General features: G+C 41.5%; 1 protein-coding gene across 1 annotated transcript in view; it reads right to left on the bottom strand.

Moving 5' to 3' along the window:
- LOC110523500 (collagen alpha-1(I) chain) overlaps positions 1-20,703 on the bottom strand; it is a 68,778-nt gene that overhangs the window by 35,786 nt on the left and 12,289 nt on the right. Inside the window, exons 3-18 of the mRNA XM_036977140.1 lie at positions 18,272-18,316; positions 17,815-17,934; positions 15,644-15,682; positions 15,346-15,399; positions 15,033-15,086; positions 9,913-10,020; positions 9,652-9,705; positions 4,404-4,457; positions 4,065-4,109; positions 3,767-3,820; positions 3,587-3,631; positions 3,149-3,202; positions 2,979-3,023; positions 2,776-2,829; positions 2,553-2,597; positions 2,399-2,452 (exon numbers count right to left, since the gene is read on the bottom strand). Coding sequence (XP_036833035.1) covers positions 2,399-2,452; positions 2,553-2,597; positions 2,776-2,829; positions 2,979-3,023; positions 3,149-3,202; positions 3,587-3,631; positions 3,767-3,820; positions 4,065-4,109; positions 4,404-4,457; positions 9,652-9,705; positions 9,913-10,020; positions 15,033-15,086; positions 15,346-15,399; positions 15,644-15,682; positions 17,815-17,934; positions 18,272-18,316 — 924 coding nt within the window. The remainder of the gene's footprint in view (positions 1-2,398; positions 2,453-2,552; positions 2,598-2,775; positions 2,830-2,978; positions 3,024-3,148; positions 3,203-3,586; positions 3,632-3,766; positions 3,821-4,064; positions 4,110-4,403; positions 4,458-9,651; positions 9,706-9,912; positions 10,021-15,032; positions 15,087-15,345; positions 15,400-15,643; positions 15,683-17,814; positions 17,935-18,271; positions 18,317-20,703) is intronic.

Below are 20,703 nucleotides of genomic sequence, written 5' to 3'. Positions count from 1 at the left end.
ATTCCGACCAGTGTTCATTTTGGGTCTTTTTTAGATATAGTCTAGTCTTAGTCATTTTGATGAAAAAAGTGGGGCATTTTAGTCAACTTAATGCCCTTTCATTTTAGTCACATCACATTTGTATTGCCTCATTAACCTATACTAAACACAAATCCCTGTCTTGTGCACAGACATGCAAAGCCTTGTCCTACCAACATAGTTTCCTGCATAACATGCTATTCTCTTCCCAACAGCAGAAATACTGTATCACAAACATATACACTGTGTACAAAGCATTAAGAACACCTGCTCTTTCCATGACAGACTGACCAGGTCAATCAAGGTGCAATCTATGATCCCTTATTGTTAAACTTAAATCAGAGTAGATGAAGGGGAAGAGACAGGTTAAAGAACGATGTTAAATCCTTGAGACAACTGAGACATGGAATGTATATGTGTCATTCAGAGGGTGAATGGACAAGACAAAAGATTGAAGTGCCTTTGAACGGGGTATAGTAGTAGAGAACTGCAACGTTGCTGTCAAGAACTGCAAGGCTGCTGGGTTTTTCACGCTCAACAAAAAGTATTGACAAAGTAGTATGGGTTGCACCTCCGTCACTCGGTTGTGGCATTATGATTGTTATCAATATTCCACAAACGCCGAAGCCGCATTGGTGTCCAAAAGTAAAAAGAGGACTAATGACTTTGAATGGGAGTTAATGTTTCGCCCAGTGATGTGACTTAAACCTGGAGTCCAAATCGAGTCCCAACTCCCCTGTGCTCCAAGTCCAAGTCACCAATGGTTGAGTCACGAGTCCAGTGACGAGTCCCTATGGCTGAAGTCCGAGTCCCAGTGCTCAAGTCCTGGTCCAAGTGCTCAAGTCTGAGTTATTGGGTCCCCATTAACCCAAAATAAAGTTGTTAACGCAGTCAGATACAGTGTAGTGGCAAGAGGAATTTAGTCAACAAATGGTTTACTGTTCCTTCTCCTTCCTTTCTGTGCCACCAAATGTTAGCATATAGGCTACTGGTAATGTTGCCAGGGCCACGTTCAGCTGCAAAACGTTCTCGAATATTGCAGACAGAAAGTCCATGAATTTGGAGTCTAGCTTAACCCTCCCACTTTCCCCACTGCATTTGCTCCAGGTTCTGTAGCCAACGTAGACAAGTCTCCATCTTTTCCTCTGGCTTGATTCTAGCCCAACCATTCAAAAGATATGACCCATAATACCGGCGCTATGTTTTTTTCTTTGTATTGTGCATTGGCGGGCTGCATTTTACATTCATAAAGCATATCGTGGACCGTTCTAAAAACTAGGCGACTTGCGGCCTGGACCGTTAACCATTTGTTTAGACTACACCTTGTTCAGTCATGTTACCTCATTAGCTAGCTATAGCTAACGACCTGGGACGTGATCAGCAGTACGCAAAGTATACATGATTCCTTATTCAACATCACAGAGAGGCATGTTTGTTCTACATATCATATTTCTATCTGAATGTTCCAAAATGTTGTGTCCTACTGAACGTGTCCCAGGTTGTTATCTACAGTATAGCTATTGCTAGCGAATGTGGTGTGTCCATCCCACTGCTGAACAGAACTGAGCTGCGCATCTGTGCTGCTACTATTAATTGAGCTTATTACTGAAAAGCTCTAAATCTCTCCAAAAAACTATTGTCCAGTCCACTTAGTATCCGTCACATCTCATATTAGTGAACAGAAATGAAAAAAAAAAAATATATATATATATTTTTTTTTTCTGGGTCTATTTAGTCAGTTATAGTCTTGTAATTTGCCACTAAAAATAGGTTTTTGACAAATATTTTAGTCACATTATTTGGGTTACTCTCTTAAGCTAGAGGATAAGGCTATCAGAAGATCATACAGCTTGAGGATAGAGCTTTCATCCATTAGCTAAGATCAGCGCTCCACAACACATAAAAGCTTCAATATGTAGGAGATGGGATACACACTGAGTAGTATCATCAGTAGCCTGATGCTGTGACTTAAAACTGGAATCCTTAGTTGCTACATACAACTTATAAATACATCATCAGCTTAGTTCAATTTATTACCCCATCAGAACACAAAATAAGCTTGTTTTACTATGTTTGTAAACAATGTACAGTAAATGTAAACAAACACTGTATAGCCTAAAATGTTTTACTATAATTTTAATATAATGGATGGTCAGTACTTGCATCGATAGCTCTGTCTATGAATTTTAAAGTGGTTACATCTCTCTAGATCTTTCCCTCAGCTTTTTACCAAAACACTGGTGGGGTAACCACTTGGTTATTGTTTGAATTAAGGATTCTAGCTTTAAGTGACAGGTACTGTGAGGTTGCTATGTGTGTGTGTCTCTGGAAGGAAGAGTGGGGTTTAGGTGGTCAGTCCACTGGGTACTGTGCTACTCACCATGGGCCCCTCGAACCCTGGCTCACCCCGGATACCCATTGTCCCCATAGGCCCCTGAGGTAGACAGAGAAAGGAAGGAAAAGAGGGGGTTGGAGAGAGACATTTATTTACAAGAGCAGAATTAACTTTACGAGAGCAGAGAGGAGAGACTTACAGGATCACCTTTCGGACCAAGGGCACCACTCATCCCAAGCTGTCCCTGTGAAAATATGAAAACAGTACAGATGACCTTTAACCCCCTGATATTATATATTATTATGGTGAGAAATCCCTCTGAAAAAGATATGTTTCCAAATACATTAGTCAATCATCTGGTCCCAAGTTAGGAATCTGGTCCCAAGTTAGGTAACATTACTGTGCAGCTGAGTGAGACTGACCTGGATTCCCCTGAGTCCTGGAGGCCCACTCTCGCCATCTAAACCCTGGGGTCCCTGGTGAAATAAATAGAAAACAGGTCATTTTAAAACATGTTGTATAGTATGTGTGTAATATTTCCCGTATAGTCTTACGAGCATTGAGTTCTGTTAAATGTGACCCAACTTTAGGCAAGAAAACACAACAAGCAAACGCCTCCTCATACCTGGGGGCCTCTGGGGCCGATGACTCCAACAGGCCCCAACTCTCCCTAGAAGGTAAATGCAGGCTACCTTTGGTGAAGGCTGACATATTCAGAAAGAGCTACCAGTAAAGTAGTTAACTAAAGAAATTATGGAAAGACCCTCATCTTCTGGGGTCAAAATGTCCCCTCACCTGTGAGCCGTTAACTCCCTGATCGCCAACACGGCCTGTGAAACCAGTGGCTCCCTACACAAAACAAGAATATACACACTGAGTGATATGATATGGGATGAGAGACATAGCATTAGGAATTGGGACCCATTATGATATTGTGCTGTACTGTATGTTGGAATACATACATGTAGTACACTCTTAGGGGAAAAAAAGGTGATATCTAGAACCTTAAATGGTTCTTCGGCTGTCCCCACAGGAGAACCTTTTGAAGAACACGTTTTGGTTCCAGGTAGAAAGAACCCTTTTAGTTCCAGATCGAACCCTTTTGGGTTCCATTTAAAACCCTTTCCACAGAGGGTTATACATGGACCCCAAATTGGGTTCTAAAATAATCCTTTTGGAACCCTTTTTTCTAAGAGTGTATGGAAGGTACAGACTTGTTTGCTGTCTACTCACCACTGTCCCAGGAGGCCCTGGAGGCCCATCAAACCCAGCCTCCCCCTGGAGAGTCACAAACACATGGACACAAGTCAGTGACACACTCAATTACTGATGAATAACACCCTAAAGTATTCAGAAATGTTTGAATCTGTAAATCTGAAACAAGGTGTAGTATTGTTACTGTGGGTCACTCACATCAGGTCCAGGGTTTCCCTCTGAGCCTGTGAACCCTCTGACTCCCTGAGGCCCCTGAAGAAAAGACAGACATAGGGTTAGACCTTTTACAAAGTATGTCAAAAGGGTGAAAATTAGGGTGCAAACCAAAAAAGGCAGCTTGAAAGAAAAGAGACAGTGGACACATCTCAAATGGCATCCTATTCCCTATTTAGTGCACTACTTTTGACCAGGGTCCATAAGGTGCTGGTAAAAAAATGGTGCACTATAAAGGGAATACGGGTGCTATTTGGACACATACAGCAAGAGAAACACTTACTGGTGGACCAACATAACCGGGACGGCCTGGTAAACCAAAAGAGCCCTACAGGACACACAAAGTTCCGATGTTAAGCTCTCAATTAGAGAGGGCTATCAACACAAAAGCCTTCAGTAAAATGCATACATGAGCATTACAGGAATATGAGTAAAAACATTTGATGTGAACTGTACAAGCAGGGCATTCAGCTCTCATAGTACTTCATCTTTCCACTAAGGGGCAGCATATTCCAAATAATAATCTAGACCAGTGAAGACTGGGGACTGGGGATGACTTTAATTCAGTGTGACTAATTCGGTAATAAAGGAACAATAGTCAGCAATCATACTTGAGTCTTACCTTCTCGCCCAGTTCTCCAATATGTCCTCTTGGGCCCTTGGCTCCAATAAGGCCCTATAAGGCATTATAAAATACATTATAAAGCATTATACATACAGTGCCTTTGGAAAGTATTCAGACCCCTTGACTTTTTTCACATTTTGTTATGTTACAGCCTTATTCTAAAATTAATTAAATGTGTTTTTTTTTTCATCATCAATTTACACTTCATACCCCATCATGACAAAGCAAAAATAGCTTTTTAGAAAATTTGCACATTTATTAAAAATAAAAAACTGAAATATCACATTTACAGAAGTATTCAGACCCATTACTCAGTACTTTGTTGAAGCACCTTTGGCAGCGATTACAGCCTCGAGTCTTCTTGGGTATGACCCAACAAGCTAGAGGTTGACCAATTAATCGGAACGGCTAATTAATTAGGTCCGATTTCAAGTTTTCATAACAATCGGTAATCAGCATTTTTGGACACCGATCATGGCCGATTACATTGCACTTCACGAGGAGACTGCGTGGCAGGCTGACTACCAACGCGAGTGCAGCAAGGAGCCAAGGTAAGGTGCTAGATAGCATTAAACGTATCTAAAAAAAACAATCAATCTTAACATAATCACTAGTTAACTACACATGGTTGACGATATTACTAGTTTATCTAGCTTGTCCTGCGTTGCACATAATTGGTGCAATGACGGTGCCAGTTAATTTGTCATTGAACCATAGCCTACTTTGCCAAACGGGTGATTTAACAAGCGCATTCGCGAAAAAAATGTAACAGGAATATTTAGATTTATGGATGCCACCCATTAGATAAAATACGGAACGGTTCCGTATTTCACTGAAAGAATAAACGTTTTATTTTCAAAATGATAGTTTCCGGATTTGACCATATTAATGACCTAAGGCTCGTATTTCTGTGTGTTATTATGTTATAATTAAGTCTATGATTTGATATTTGATAGAGCAGTCTGACTGAGCGGTAGTTGGCAGCAGCAGGCTCATAAGCATTCATTCAAACATCACTTTAGTGCGTTTTGCCAGCAGCTCTTCACAATGCTTCAAGCATTGCACTGTTTATGACTTCAAGCCTATCAACTCCCGAGATTAGGCTGGTGTAACCAATGTGAAATGGCTAGCTAGTTAGTGGGGTGCGCGCTAATAGCGTTTCAAACGTCACTCGCTCTGAGATGCTTCGAGGGTGGCTGTTGTCGATGTGTTCCTGGTTCGAGCCCAGGTCGGAGCGAGGATAGGAACGGAAGCTATACTGTTACACTGGCAATAGTAAAGTGCCTATAAGAACATCCAATAGTCAAAGGTATATGAAATGCAATTGGTATAGAAATAAATAGTCCTCTAATTCCTCTAATTACCTCAACCTAAAACTTCTTACCTGGGAATATTGAAGACTCATGTTAAAAGGAACCACCAGCTTTCATATGTTCTCATGTTCTGAGCAAGTAACTTAAACGTTAGCTTTTTTACGTGGCACAAATTGCACTTTTACTTTCTTCTCCAACACTTTGTTTTTGCATTATTTAAACCAAATTGAACATGTTTCATGATTTATTTGAGGCTAAATTGATTTGAGTGATGTATTATATTAAGTTAAAATAAAAGTGTTAATTTAGTATTGTTGTAATGTCATTATTACAAATAAATAAATAAATAGTCAAATTAATCGGTATCGGCTTATTTTGGTCCTCCAATAATCGGCATTGGCGTTGAAAAATCATAATCGGTCGACTTCTACTACAAGCTGGGCACACCTATATTTGGGGAGCTTCTCCCATTCTTCTCTGCCGATCCTCTCAAGCTCTGTCAGGTTGGATGGGGAGTGTTGCTGCACAGCTGTTTTCAGGTATCTCCAGAGATGTTTGATCGGGTTCAAGTCCGGGCTCTGGATGGGCAACTCAAGGACATTCAGAGACCTGTCCCGAAGCCACTCCTGTGTTGACATAGCTGCATACTTAGGGTTGTTGTCCTGTTGGAAGGTGAAACTTCACCCCAGTCTGAGTTCGTGCACGCTCTGGAGCAGGTTTTCATCAAGGATCTCTCTGTTCTTTGCTCTGTTCATCTGTGCATCGATCCTGACTAGTCTCCCAGTCCCTGCCGCTGAAAAACATCCCCACAGCATGATGCTGCCACCACCATGCTTCACCATAGGCATGGTGCTAGGTTTCCTCCAGACGTGACGCTTGGCATTCAGTTCAATAATGGTTTCATCGGACCAGCGAATCTTGTATTTCATGGTCTGAGAGTCTTTAGGTGCCTTTTGGCAAACTCCAAGAGGGCTGTCATGTACCTTTTACTGAGGAATGGCTTCTGTCTGGCCACTCTACCATGAAGGCCTGATTGGTGGAGTGTTGCAGAGATGGTTGTCCTTCTGGAAGGTTCTCCCATCTCCACAGAGGAACTCTATAGCTCTGTCAGAGTGACCATTGGGTTCTTGTTCACCGCAAAGGCCCTTCTCCCCCGGTTGCTCAGTTTGGCCGGTCGGCCAGTTCTAGGAAGAGTCTTGGTGGTTCCAAACTTCTTCCATTTAAGAATGTTAGAGGCCACTGTGTTCTTTGCTCTGACTGTGTTCTTTGCTCTGACATGCACTGTCAACTGTGGGACCTTATATAGACAGCTGTGTGCCTTTCCAAGAGCTGGAAAATCTGAACCCCTACGAATCAGCCAGGCTAGACAATCTGGACCCTCTTTTCTAAAATGATCCGCAGAAATTGTTGCAATCCCTATTATTAGCCTGTTCAACCTCTCTTTCATATCGTCTGAGATCCCCAAAGATTAGAAAGCTGCCACGGTCATCCCCCTCTTCAACGGGGGAGACACTCTAGACCCAAACTGCTACAGACCTAAATCTATCCTACCCAACCTTTCTAAGGATTTCGAAAGCAAAGTTAACAAACAGATCACAGACCATTTCGAGTCCTACCGTACCTTCTCCGCTGTGCAATCTGGTTTCTGAGCTGGCCATGGGTGCACCTCAGCCAAACTCAAGGTCCTAAATAATATCATAACTGCCATCGATAAGAGACAATACTGTGCAGCTGTATTCATAGACCTGGCCAAGGCTTTCGACTCTGTCAATCACCAAATTCTTATTCGCAGACTCAACAGCTTTGGTTTCTCAAATGACTGCCTTGCCTGGTTAACCAACTACTTCTCAGACAGAGTTCAGTGTTTCAAATCGGAGGGCCTGTTGTCCGGGCCTTTGGCAGTCTCTATGGGGGTGCCACAGGGTTCAATCCTTGGGCCGACTCTTTTCTCTGTATACATCAATGATGTTGCTCTTGCTGCTGGTGATTCTCTGATCGAGCTCTACGCAGACGACACCATTCTGTATACTTCTGGCCCTTCTTCGGACACAGTGTTAACCAACCTCCAGACGAGCTTCAATGCCATACAACTCTCCTTCCGTGGCCTCCAACTGCTCTTAAACGTCATCTATAAGTCTTCGCTAGGTAAAGCCCCACCTTATCTCAGCTCACTGGTCACCATAGCAGCACCCACCCGTAGCACACGCTCCAGCAGGTATATTTCACTGGTCAACCCCAAAGCCAATTCCTCCTTCGGCCGCCTTTCCTTCCAGTTCTCTGCTATCAATGACTGGAACGAACTGAAAAAATCACTGAAGCTGGAGACTCATATCTCCCTTACTAGCTTTAAGCACCAGCTGTCAGAGCTGCTCAGAGATCACTGTACCTGTACATAGCCCATATGTAAATAGCCCATATGTAAATAGCCCATCCAACTTCCTCATCCCCATACTGTTATTTATTTTATTTATTTTGCTCTTTTGTACCCCAGTACTTGCACACTCACCTTCTGCACATCTATCATTCCAGTGTTTAATTGCTATATTGTAATTATTTTGCCGCTGTCATGACGTTGGCCTGGGGGTAGGTTTATGACAATCATAAATACCTCTTTCCCAGACAGAGTATCCCATCTATCACACAACGACGTTACTACAACGTATGCAATTGACCACCAGAGACATTCTTCAAAGGACAAAGGGCTCGGTTTGGCAACACGGCCTTCCATCTACCACCAACCTACCGAAGCGCAGCTCAGAGTAAATAGTTATTGCATTTTCCTTTTCCAAATGGGCGGTAATTTAGAATGCATAAAATACTGTATTTACGATAGCTCAGCTTCTTCCTTTGGTCCTCAGTCTTCCCGCTCTTTCACTCAAACCCAGACCCTTTTCTTTTGTGTAACCAGCTGTCATATATGTTCCGCCCGCTATGGACGTTTTCCTTTATGACGTAATTTGTAATCAAGGTATGATTAATTCATTGTATATGTAATTCTGTGTGATTAGTTAGGTATTTTGTAAATAAATAATGAAACCCAATTTTGTATTGCTGTATTACTGATTCAACTTGTTAGCCAGGGTTCGTGAAGATAAAGAATTTACAACTTTCAGATGAGACTGAATTAAGGTGACAATTAATATTGACTGCTATTGATGTAAAATATGACTAGGTCTTATTCGGAAGATAACAGCTCTATAAATATTATTTCGTGGTGCCCCGACTCTCTAGTTAATTACATTTACATGATTAGCTCAATCAGGTAATATTAATTATTTTATAGAATAGCATGTCATATCACTTAATCCGGCATAGCCAAAGACACGACACCGCTATGGCCTATTTATTGCCTAACCTCCCTTATCCTACCTCATTTGCACACACTGTATATAGACTTTTTCTATTGTATTATTGACTGTATGTTTGTTTATTCCATGTGTAACTCTGTGTTGTTGTTTGTGTCACACTGCTTTGTTTTATTTTGGCCAGGTCGCAGTTGTAAATGAGAACTTGTTCTCAACTAGCCTACCTGGTTAAAAAAAGGTGATTTTTTATATTTTTTTAAATGCCCTATCAACTGAATTTACCACAGGTGGATTCCAATCAAGTTGAAGAAACATATCAAGGATGATCAGTGGAAACCGGATGCACCTGGGTCTGAATACTTATGTAAATAAAGTATTTCTGTTTTTTTATTTTGTATACATTTGCAAACATTTCTGAAAACCTGATTTTGTTTTGTCATTATGGGGTATTGTGTGTAGATTTCTGAGGAATTGTTTGTACATAATCCATTTAATAAAAAGGCTGAAATACTTTCCCAAGGCACTGTATGTACTTCATAGAAAGTACAAATGACTTATGCTCTTCATTGGTCCACTCATTAGACCAATATTTCAGAATTTATAAGGGCACTGTTTCAACCCCCTTACCTCGTCCCCTTTTTCTCCTTTGGAACCGCCTTCTCCCCTATACCCGAAGGGTCCCTAAGCAAAATGAGACAGCAATCATTGATATAATCAGAGATAAAAACAGAAATAGCACCCTATTCCCTATATAGTGCACTTCTTAGGAAATACTTACTGGTCAAAAGTAGTACACTAAATATAGGGAATGGCTAGAATCGTTGTTTCTGAGAACAGATGGGTTCATAATAAGAAGGTTATCATGTAATCACCAAGTGGTGCCCTCACCTGTCGCCCAGGGTCACCCGGCATCCCAGGCTGACCATCCAGCCCATTCTCTCCATATTTCCCATGGAGCCCTGCTCTGCCCACCACCCCCTTTTGGCCCGGCTCACCCTGCAATATAACAGACACCATCACCCAATCAGAGACTGTGGATCTGTGACAGAGACACCATCACCCAATCAAAGGCTGTGGATCCATGACATAGACACTATCACCCATTCAGTCTATGGTTCTGTGACAGGGACACCATTACCCGATCCGAGACTGTGTAAACCTGTGACACAGTGAGGACACATCATAACACACCTGGGCTACATCCCAAATGGCACCCTATTCCTATATATAGGGCTCAAAAGTGGTGCAATATACAGTACCAGTCAAAAGTTTGGGCACACCGACTCATTCAAGTTTTTTTTTACTATTTTCTACATTGTGAAATAATAGCGAAGACATCAAAACTATGAAATAACACATATGGAATCGGGTAGTAAGCAAAAAAGTTAAATCAAAATAGATTTTAGATTCTTCAAATAGCCACTCTTTGCCTTGATGACAGCTTTGCACACTCTTGGCATCCTCTTATCCAACAGTTGTGAAGGAGTTCCCACATATGCTGAGCACTTGTTGGCTGCTTTTCCTCCACTCTGCGGTCCAACTCATCCCAAACCATCTCAATTGAGTTGCGGCGAGGTGATTGTGGAGGCCAGTACTCCATCACTCTCCTTCTTGGTCAAATAGCCCTTACACAGCCTGCAGGTATGTTTTGGGTCATTGTCCTGTCGAAAAACAAAAGATAGTCCCACTAAGTGCAAACCAGATAGGATGGCGTATCGCTGTGGTAGCCATGCTGGTTAAGTGTGCCTTGAATTCTTATTAAATCACAGACAGCATTACCAGCAAAGCACCCCCTCACCATCACACCTCATCCTCCATGCTTCACGGTGGGAACCACACATGCGGTGATCATCCGTTCACCTACTCTGCGTCTCACAAATAGACAGGGGTTGGAACCAAAAATCTCACATTTGGACTCATCAGACCAAAGTACAGATTTCCACCGGTCTAATGTCCATTGCTCATGTTTCTTGGCCCAAGCAAGTCTCTTCTTATTATTGGTGTCCTTTAGTAGTTTTTTTTGCAGCAATTTGACCATGAAGGCCTGATTCACACAGTCTCCTCTGAACAGTTGATGTTGAGATGGGTCTGTTACTTGAACTCTGTGAAGCATTTATTTGGGCTGGAATCTGAGGTGCAGTTAACTCTAATGAACTTATCCTCTGCAGCAGAGGTAACTCCGGGTTTTCATTTCCTGTGGCGGACCTTATGAGAGCCAGTTTCATCATGGCGCTTGATGATTTTTGTGATGGCAATTGTAAGAAACTTTAAAAGTTCTTGACATTTCTGGATTGACTGACCTTCATGTCTTACAGTAATGATGGACTGTCGTTTCTCTTTGCTTATTTGAGCTGTTCTTGCCATAATATGGACATTGTCTTTTACCAAATAGGGCTATCTTCTGTATACCACCCCTCCCTTGTCACAACACAACTGATTGGCTCAAACGCATTAAGAGGGAAAGAAATTCCACAAATTAAGAATGCACACCTGTTAACTGAAATGCATGAAACATCATGAAGCTGGTTGAGAGAATGCCAAGAGTGTGCCAAGAGTGTACAAAGCTGTCATCGAGGCAAAGGGTGGCTATATAAAATGTATTTTGATTTGATTAACACTTTTTTGGTTACTACATGATTTAATGTGTTATTTCATAGTTTTGACATCTTCACTATTATTATACTATGTAGAAAATAGTAAAAAGAAAGAAAATTCCTGGAATGATTAGGTGTGTCCAAACCTTTGACTAGTACTGTACAGGAATGCTATTTAAGACACCCTGCCCAATAGGGTGTCACTGAGAGCTTATCAAGAGGATGAGAAGTGGTGGCATTATTTGTTTATCTTTATGTTAGACTTTAGACCCCCTTGTCATCAATAACTTGCACTGCAGACAGGTGCAGAACATGTACAAATCAGATAGCTTAAACACCTGTTAGCTCTTGGCAGTTTGGACAGTGTGGACTGTTATATTTCTGGGCCTGAACAGTGATTGATATTTTATGTGTGTGTGTGCGTGCGTATGTGTGTGTGGACAGTAATTGATATTGTACATGCAGAAGCTCGCCAGACTGATAAATTAGTTCTCAGGTGCACATATTAGGGATGTATTATATATCGGTGAACATATCGGAATCTAGTCTAGTTTAACGCCAATGTTAAAAAACGATGTCAAAGGTACTGTGCATACCTATATAACATTACATCATGTTCTTACTCTTTCAAATGACTGCTCGACTTGACTGCTTGATCCACACAGCAGACATTGTGTGGGTTAGGTTAGGAATGCTGTTTAGGAATGCTGTGTTGCACGTGTAGCGCTAAATTTTACATGGTGTCATTACATCACCACTTCTCTCATCCTCTTGATAAGCTCTCAGTGACACCCTATTGGGCAGGGTGTCTTAAATAGCATTCCTGTACAGTACTAGTCAAAGGTTTGGACACACCTAATCATTCCAGGAATTTTCTTTCTTTTTACTATTTTCTACATAGTATAATAATAGTGAATCAGTCAAAACTATGAAATAACACAGTGAATCATGTAGTAACCAAAAAAGTGTTAATCAAACATGATGTAATGACGCCATGTAAAATTTAGCGCTACACGTGCAACACAGCATTCCTAAACAGCATTCCTAACCTAACCCACACAATGTCTGCTGTGTGGATCAAGCAGTGAAGTCGAGCAGTCATTTGAAAGAGTAAGAACATTTCAGCGAGACAACTCAAAGGGGAAATCCATTAAAGCCAAGATAATGGAATTCAATCAACTGTTCTCTGTCGTGGGTGATGTTGGCTTTCACCGACTGGTTGAGCACCGGTACACACTACCAAGTGCTCTATTTTTCAGATGTTGCCCTACCGGAGTTACACAGTAATAGTGTCGTTGCTATTAGCTTCACGACATACATACTATGGAACGCTGTTTGGGTATTTGCGTGCCAAAAAAAGATACAATAGCACTGTCAAAGCTGTACAAAAAAGTTTGCAAACAAGCAAGCACCAACCACGAACGATCTGCTAACCATTACCAACCATTGGTAATAAAGCATAATTTGTTCAACCGCAACTTCTGGGGTAGCTAGTTTTAGCTTGGTACCAAACTAGCACCAATACAACCAGCCACTAGAAACTGTAGTAATTTCATTATTCTTAGCAATGATTTAGGAATCCTTGTGAGTAAGTATTAGCTATGTTTCCACTTGATGATCGCCAATTGAAAATGAATTTCAGTTCATGAAAATAAATAGCGAGCCAACTATTTAACCCTGTTGCCCAAAGCTAACGTTATAAGCAGCCAGCTAGCTTCATCTGCCTAGTGGGGCTCAACTGGACCGGGTTATGTGTTGTGAAGCTAGCCACAATAAGGCACAATAGTGGAATTTGCAGTTTGCCTGCAAAATAAAAGTATGTCATTGACAGTGATGCAAATTAATATAAATAGTAGAATTATGCCATTCTTTTATTTTGAAGGTTAACCACTAAGTCCACTATTGTGCCTAGCTTCACATGGTTGGGTCCGACAACCATTAATCAAATAAGAACTGTCTTATAAATGAGGGTTATTTTAGATTATGACACCTAGCTATATAGTTAGCTATTTAACTGTAGCTACTGAAACAGATTATGTCGTGTTATTTGACACGTCAAATAGTGTTATTTAACGTGTATCTTTTTTGACACGCAGAGACTCATACGGCCTTCCATAGAAATACTGGTTGAGAATGAAACGAGTGAAAGAAATAGGTTTTGATTATGTTTTACTGGTAATGGGGACATACGTAAATGCCAACAAAATAACCTTCTGGTCAGTGTGGTGTGTGTGTGTGTAACCTATATTTAACAAGGCAAGTCAGTTAAGAACAAATCCTTATCTACAATGACGGCCCGGACGACACTGGGCCAATTGTGTGCCACCCTATGGGACTCCCAATCACGGCTGGATGTGATACAGCCTGGATTCGAACCAGAGACTGTAGTGATGCCTCTTGCACTGAGTGCCTTAGACCACTGTGTCCATGTTAACTATTTAAAAGGCTGCTAAATTGTTAAATATTGATTATCAGTATCAGGGTTTTTTGTCAAGGAAAATATTGGATATCGGTATTGGCCAAAAATGTCATATCGGTGCATCACTAGCACATATACATACTGTATCTGTGTATACACACACACACACACACACACACATACATACATACATACATACATACACACATAATACAGCCATTCTCCACGTCACGTGTGTGCCACACAGCCCAGACATTGTAGCTTTCGTATTGGGGAGAGAGAGGAAGTGTTACCAACTGTACCCAAAACCTCAGCAGTTTATGATGTGGGCCGTCTTGTTAGGCCAGTAGCGTCAGTGCTCAGTTCAGCTGAGGTCTCTGACTGGCTAAGACACAACATAGCAAAGCCTCTCTCTGTTTTTTTCTGTGTTTTTCTGTTGCCACAAAGCCACAGCTTGGAAATCAGGCTCCAAGCCTTGTGCTAATGTGTTTGTGTGGTTGTGAGGGATGTGGGAAGAGCCTGAGATGCTAATACCTTTAGCTCTACAAAGTGCTAACTGCTAAACAGATTCTACCACGCTTTCTTTAAGTACATGTTTAGTACAGTCAAATCCTAATAGCATTATGGCATCTATTAATTCAGCTGCAAAACAACTTGAGCCATTTTGATTTGACCAATTTCCCAGGGACAACAATGGGGTCATTGGGTGTTATTGTATAACAGTAATGCGCCTAAACCCAGAATGGATGTCATCAGTACTCAAAAATATTTATTTCGATTTGATAACAGAAAGATCCTCACACTCTATGATCCTAATGATCACCTTTAATGGCAACGTTTCCATCCAGAGGATTTTCATCACGTCATCTTGGATTGAAATATAGTGTGCAGGCCTTTCTGTTATTTTTACAGTATGTACACTTTATTAGTACAGCCCCTATACTTTTAAGGATGTGCGTACGACAACAAACATTGCTCCTGTCATCAGTACTTACCATTTCTCCAATTATTCCTGGAGGCCCTCGTTGGCCAGGATCCCCTGTTGGCCCCTGGGTGGGATAAGAAAGAGAGAAAGAAAGAGAGAGGGGGGAGGCAAGACAGATAGGCAGAGACAGAAAAATGTGTAACTCACTTATAGGTCAAACAGTATGAATCAACTCTTTTGCTGAGTGTTGATTCATTGATCAGGCATTCATCTCAACTGCATCATGACATTTAAACCAGTATTCATGGTATACTACCCAGATGATGAGACTCTCTACCAAACCTAAAGTAGGACCAAATATGCAGGGAAGGGGTTTCGCTCACCTGTGGGCCTGTTTTTCCCATCTCCCCAGCTGGTCCTGGGGGTCCCTGCTCCCTCTGCAAGCACACAGAAAAGAAAACAGTGCCAGGAAGAACCAAAACACACCCTGCTGTATTTTATGACCCATATACTCTATAAGACCCTTAATGTCTCCCAAATGGCACCCTATTCCTGTTATAGTGCACCATTTTTACCAAGACCCATAGGGCTCTTGTCAAAAGTAGTGCACTATATAGGGAATAGGGTGCCATTTGGGATGCATTCCCAGTCTAGTCCTAGTCATGGGTGTCCATTACTTACAGGCCAGCCAGCATAGAGCAAATGGTAGAAAGATGTTTGCTGGAAGAAACATGGAGACATTACAAATTATTTAAAGTTTCACGAGTCAGGAATCAAAACGATAAGAAAATGTAATGTATATATTGATTCCTTCAACCATAATTCATAGCATTGCCATCTTAATGGGACATTTCACTCATAAATAAAAGTGTCAGCTGTTTTCAGACCTGGTTTTCTTAGTTTTATTCTGTGCCTTATTCTCTCAAGAAAAAGCACTGGGGCTAAAATCAAAGCTAGTTTTATCATCCCTACTCATTTGAAATAGATAGCAGTATCTGATCGCTGTCTGACCACATGGCTCAGTTCAAAGCCCAGAGTAACAAATGGCCTTTTATTCTTACACAGCATCTTTATTCAATAATGGCCATGCAGTTTTCTGTCATGCTGATAGTCATGCTGTACTATACAGCCTGCAGCTGCGGTCAGTCTCAGACTCAGAGCAGGCAGGGGGATTAAACTGATGAGGGATAGATGGAGCACCGGCTCACACGAACCAGCAGTGTGGGGTCAAAGAATGCACAGCTAGCCTGGGAAAACCTCTGGGCAATACCTGGGAATTTCGGGGAAAGTTACCAGAATTTTGCAACCCTGCACAGGCAGTCTATAGCCTAATACTGTATGTCCTTGTGGAGTTGAGGTAAGGCATCTGCATGCTTCCCATCCGAAACAGTTTGTGTATATACTTTTAGGATTGATTTTCTTACTTGAGAAATACTGCACCAAACATATTAGTTGGATATAAAAGTTTGCGACAAAGACCTCCTCAGCAAAATGTGAAAATGAATTACAAATTTCTTGAGTTTTATCTAAGACGAATTTTGACTACATTGAGGCTACGTCATCTCAAAAGGGACAAGCAGTACTACTGCCACCTTTTTCTAGTTTTTCAAGCGAAGGTCTTATAAAGGAGTATGCAAGGCACAGACGTTCACTTCACCTAGCCGCGTTCTGCTAGGAGCAAACTGAACCTAGTATTCAGACGCCTTTAGGTGAGAGTTGGGGCAAGGTTGTGTTATTGCTGGGGGTGGGATTTGGGGGTGGAGTTGACATGTGACAGGTTTGAGTTGGGGGTTGGGGTGAGGCTGATTTTAAGTGAGATGGGGTGAGGTATTAGTATTTATTAGGGATCACCATTAGCTGTTCGCAAGGCAGCAGCTACTCTTCTTGGGGTCCAAACACATTAAGGCACTTACATCATACAAAACCCCCAAAATAAAACAGTACATCATATAACATTGTTACACCACTACATATGTACAATACAATGCACGTGTGTGTAGAGTGTGTGTGCTAGTGTGTGTGTGCGTATGTGTGTGTGTGTCCCTGTGTGTGTCTCTTCACAGTTCACATTGTTCCATAAGGTGTAGTTGTATCTGTTTTTTAAATGTGATTTTACTGCTTGCATGAGTTACTTGATGTGGAATATAGTTCCATGTAGTCAAGGCTCTATGTAGTACTGTGTGTTTCCCATAGTCTGTTCTGGACTTGGGGACTGTGAAGAGACCTCTTGTGGCATGTCTTGTGGGGTATGCATAGGTATCTGAGCTGTGTGCTAGTAGTTTGAACAGAGAGCTTGTGCAATCAACACGACAATACCTCTCACAAAGACAAGCAGTGATGCAGTCAATCTCTCCTCTACTTTGAGCCAAGAGAGATTGACATGCATGTTATTGATGTTAGCTCTCCATGTACATTTAAGGGCCAGCTGTGCTGCTCTGTTCTGGGCCAACTGTAATTAACCTGTGTCCCTCTTTGTGGCACTTGACCATATGGCTGGGCAGTAATCCAGGTGCGACAAAACTAGTGCCTGTAGGACTTGTTTTGTTAATAGTGATGTCAAGGAAGCAGAGCATCGTTTTATTATGGACAGACCTTTCCCCATCTTAGCTACTGTTGCAACTATATGTTTTGACCATAACAGTTTACAGTCCAGGGTTACAACAAGCAGTTTAGTCTCCTCAACGTGCTCAATTTACACATTATTCATTGCAAGATTTGGTTGAGGTTTAGGGTTCAGTGAATGGTTTGTCGCAAATACAATGATTTTAGTTTTTAGAAATATTTAATTCTAGGTAAAGCATGAGCGTGAGGTTGGAGTGGGATTTGGGATGGAATGGGGGTTGTCAACTCACCCGAAAAGCAGCCCACTCCTCAATAGTGTTCTTCCACAGGTAGAAGGACGGCAGACCAGGTGGGCCGGGGGGACCTGGATCCCCCTGTCGCCCTGCACGCCCCTCAGGCCCAAGCTGGCCCTGTGAGAAACATCATAGGTACTAGTTATCTACACCTAGAATGAGTAAGCTGAAGTCATACAGTCAGTCATAATGGACTGTGAGAGATTTTACAGGAGGACATGGAGTCAAAGAGAGGCTGAAAAGCTAGGGATTTATTGCTGTAAACACATGACTTATTATGTCAACTTCAGTCGTAAAACAATTAGCTACTCATGCTCTGATCCTAACGCAGTTCCATAATTTACAAAGACAAAGTTAAGGGGCATTCAAATGCGAGGTCAAGCAGACTAACCCAAAGGCCATTGTCATAAATTGAAGCCACCTCAAGCCATTCCAAAATGTCAGCTCCTCTTACCCTGTCACCTTTAAACCCACGCAAGCCAGCGTGACCGGGAAAACCCTGGAGAAAGTAAATGAGAAAAGAAAGAGAACAGAACATGTGAGACATTAATTCAAGTTAACTCAGAGATGTAGTGGAGTGCAGAGGACTTCTTAACTTCTCATGTACAGAGATGTAGCTCCTGTATCATACAATCACACGTGAAGTAACCAATGCTCTTGTAAGCTCAAGCACAACAAAAAACAACAACACATTGATTAACAGACTAAACTTAAAATCCAAATGAGTGTTGACAAAGAGCCCCTCATATGCATCTTAATATCGTAATTAATATCGTTATTAACAGCTTAATATCGTACTGTTATAAACATGAACTACCAAATGTTTAACAACATCTACCCTGTCCACTATTAACAGACTGAGACAGGCAGCCAGAGGAGAGCAGCTGACCCCTGTAAAGCTTTCCTTCACCAGGGTTTCCACCACGGCCCGCTGCCTATGAAAGTCAACAGACTTCCTCCCCACCATTTAGCTCCATACGTGCAGTAGTATCTAACAATTCACAACAATACACACAAATCTAACAGTAAAATAATGGAATTAAGAAACATAAATATTAGGACGAGCAATGTCGGAGTGGCATTGACTAAAATACAGTAAAATAGAATACAGCATATACAGTGCCTTGCGAAAGTATTCGGCCCCCTTGAACTTTGCGACCTTTTGCCACATTTCAGGCTTCAAACATAAAGATATAAAACTGTATTTTTTTGTGAAGAATCAACAACAAGTGGGACACAATCATGAAGTGGAACGACATTTATTGGATATTTCAAACTTTTTTAACAAATCAAAAACTGAAAAATTGGCCGTGCAAAATTATTCAGCCCCTTTACTTTCAGTGCAGCAAACTCTCTCCAGAAGTTCAGTGAGGATCTCTGAAGGATCCAATGTTGACCTAAATGACTAATGATGATAAATACAATCCACCTGTGTGTAATCAAGTCTGCGTATAAATGCACCTGCACTGTGATAGTCTCAGAGGTCAGTTAAAAGCGCAGAGAGCATCATGAAGAACAAGGAACAAAGTATTAACTTAAGGGGGCTGAATAATTTTGCACGCCCAATTTTTCAGTTTTTGATTTGTTAAAAAGTTTGAAATATCCAATAAATGTCGTTCCACTTCATGATTGTGTCCCACTTGTTGTTGATTCTTCACAAAAAAATACAGTTTTATATCTTTATGTTTGAAGCCTGAAATGTGGCAAAAGGTCGCAAAGTTCAAGGGGGCCGAATACTTTCGCAAGGCACTGTATATATATATATATATATATATATATATATATATATATGAGACGAGTAAAGCAGTATGTAAACATTATTATTGTCTAGTGTTCCATTATTAAAGTGACCAGTGTTCCATTATTAAAGTGACCAATGTTCCATTATTAAAGTGACCAGTGATTCAATGTCTATGTGTATAGGGCAGCAGGTTCTGGTCTTTTTAGTCAGCTATCATACACTGAGTGTACAAAACATCCCTCCCGCTCTCCCTCCCTCTCTCTCTCCCTCTACCGCACCTGCTGTCTCGATCTCTGAATGCTTGGCTATGAAGAGCCAACTGACATTTACTCCTGAGGTGCTGATCTGTTGCACCCTCTACAACCACTGTGATTATTATTTGACCCTGCTAGTCATCTACGAACGTTTGAACATCTTGAAGAACGATCTGGCCTTAATGGCCATGTACTCTTATAATCTCCACCTGGCACAGCCAGAAGAGGACTGGCCACCCCTCAGAGTCTGGTTCCTCTATAGGTTTCTTCCTAGGTTCCTCCCTTTTTAGAGAGTTTTTTCCTAGCCACCGTGCTTCTACATCTGCATTGCTTGCTGTTTGGGGATTTAGTCTGGGTTTCTATATGAGAACTTTGTGACATCTGCTGATGTAAAAAGGGCTTTATAAATACATTTGACTGATTGATTAATTAAGAACACCTTCCTAATGTTGAGTTGCACCCCCTTTTGCCCTCAGAACAGCCTCAATTCGTCGGGACATAGATAGACTCAAGGTGTCGAAAGCGTTCCACAGGGATGCTGACTCCATTGCTTCCCACAGTTGTGTCAAGTTGGCTGGATGTCCTCTGGGTGGTGGACCATTCTTGATACACAAGGGAAACTGTTGAGCATGAAAACCCAGCAGCATTGCAGTTCTTGACACACTCAAACTGGTGAGCCTGGGACCTACTACCATAACCCGTTAAAAAAAAGACAAATATTTTGTCTTGCCCATTCATATTCTGAATGGCACACATACACAATCCATGTTTCAATTGTCTCAAGGCTTAAAAATCATTATTTAACCTGTCTCCTCCCCTTCGTCTACACTGATTGAAGCAGATTTAACAAGTGACATCAATAAGGGATCATAGCTTTCCCCTGGATTCATC

The sequence above is a fragment of the Oncorhynchus mykiss genome, chromosome 5, assembly GCF_013265735.2.
Source record: "Oncorhynchus mykiss isolate Arlee chromosome 5, USDA_OmykA_1.1, whole genome shotgun sequence".
In the NCBI taxonomy this organism is placed as follows: Eukaryota; Metazoa; Chordata; class Actinopteri; order Salmoniformes; family Salmonidae; genus Oncorhynchus; species Oncorhynchus mykiss.
Note: the sequence above shows the minus strand (reverse complement) of the source record. Positions and strands in the feature narration are given on the sequence as shown.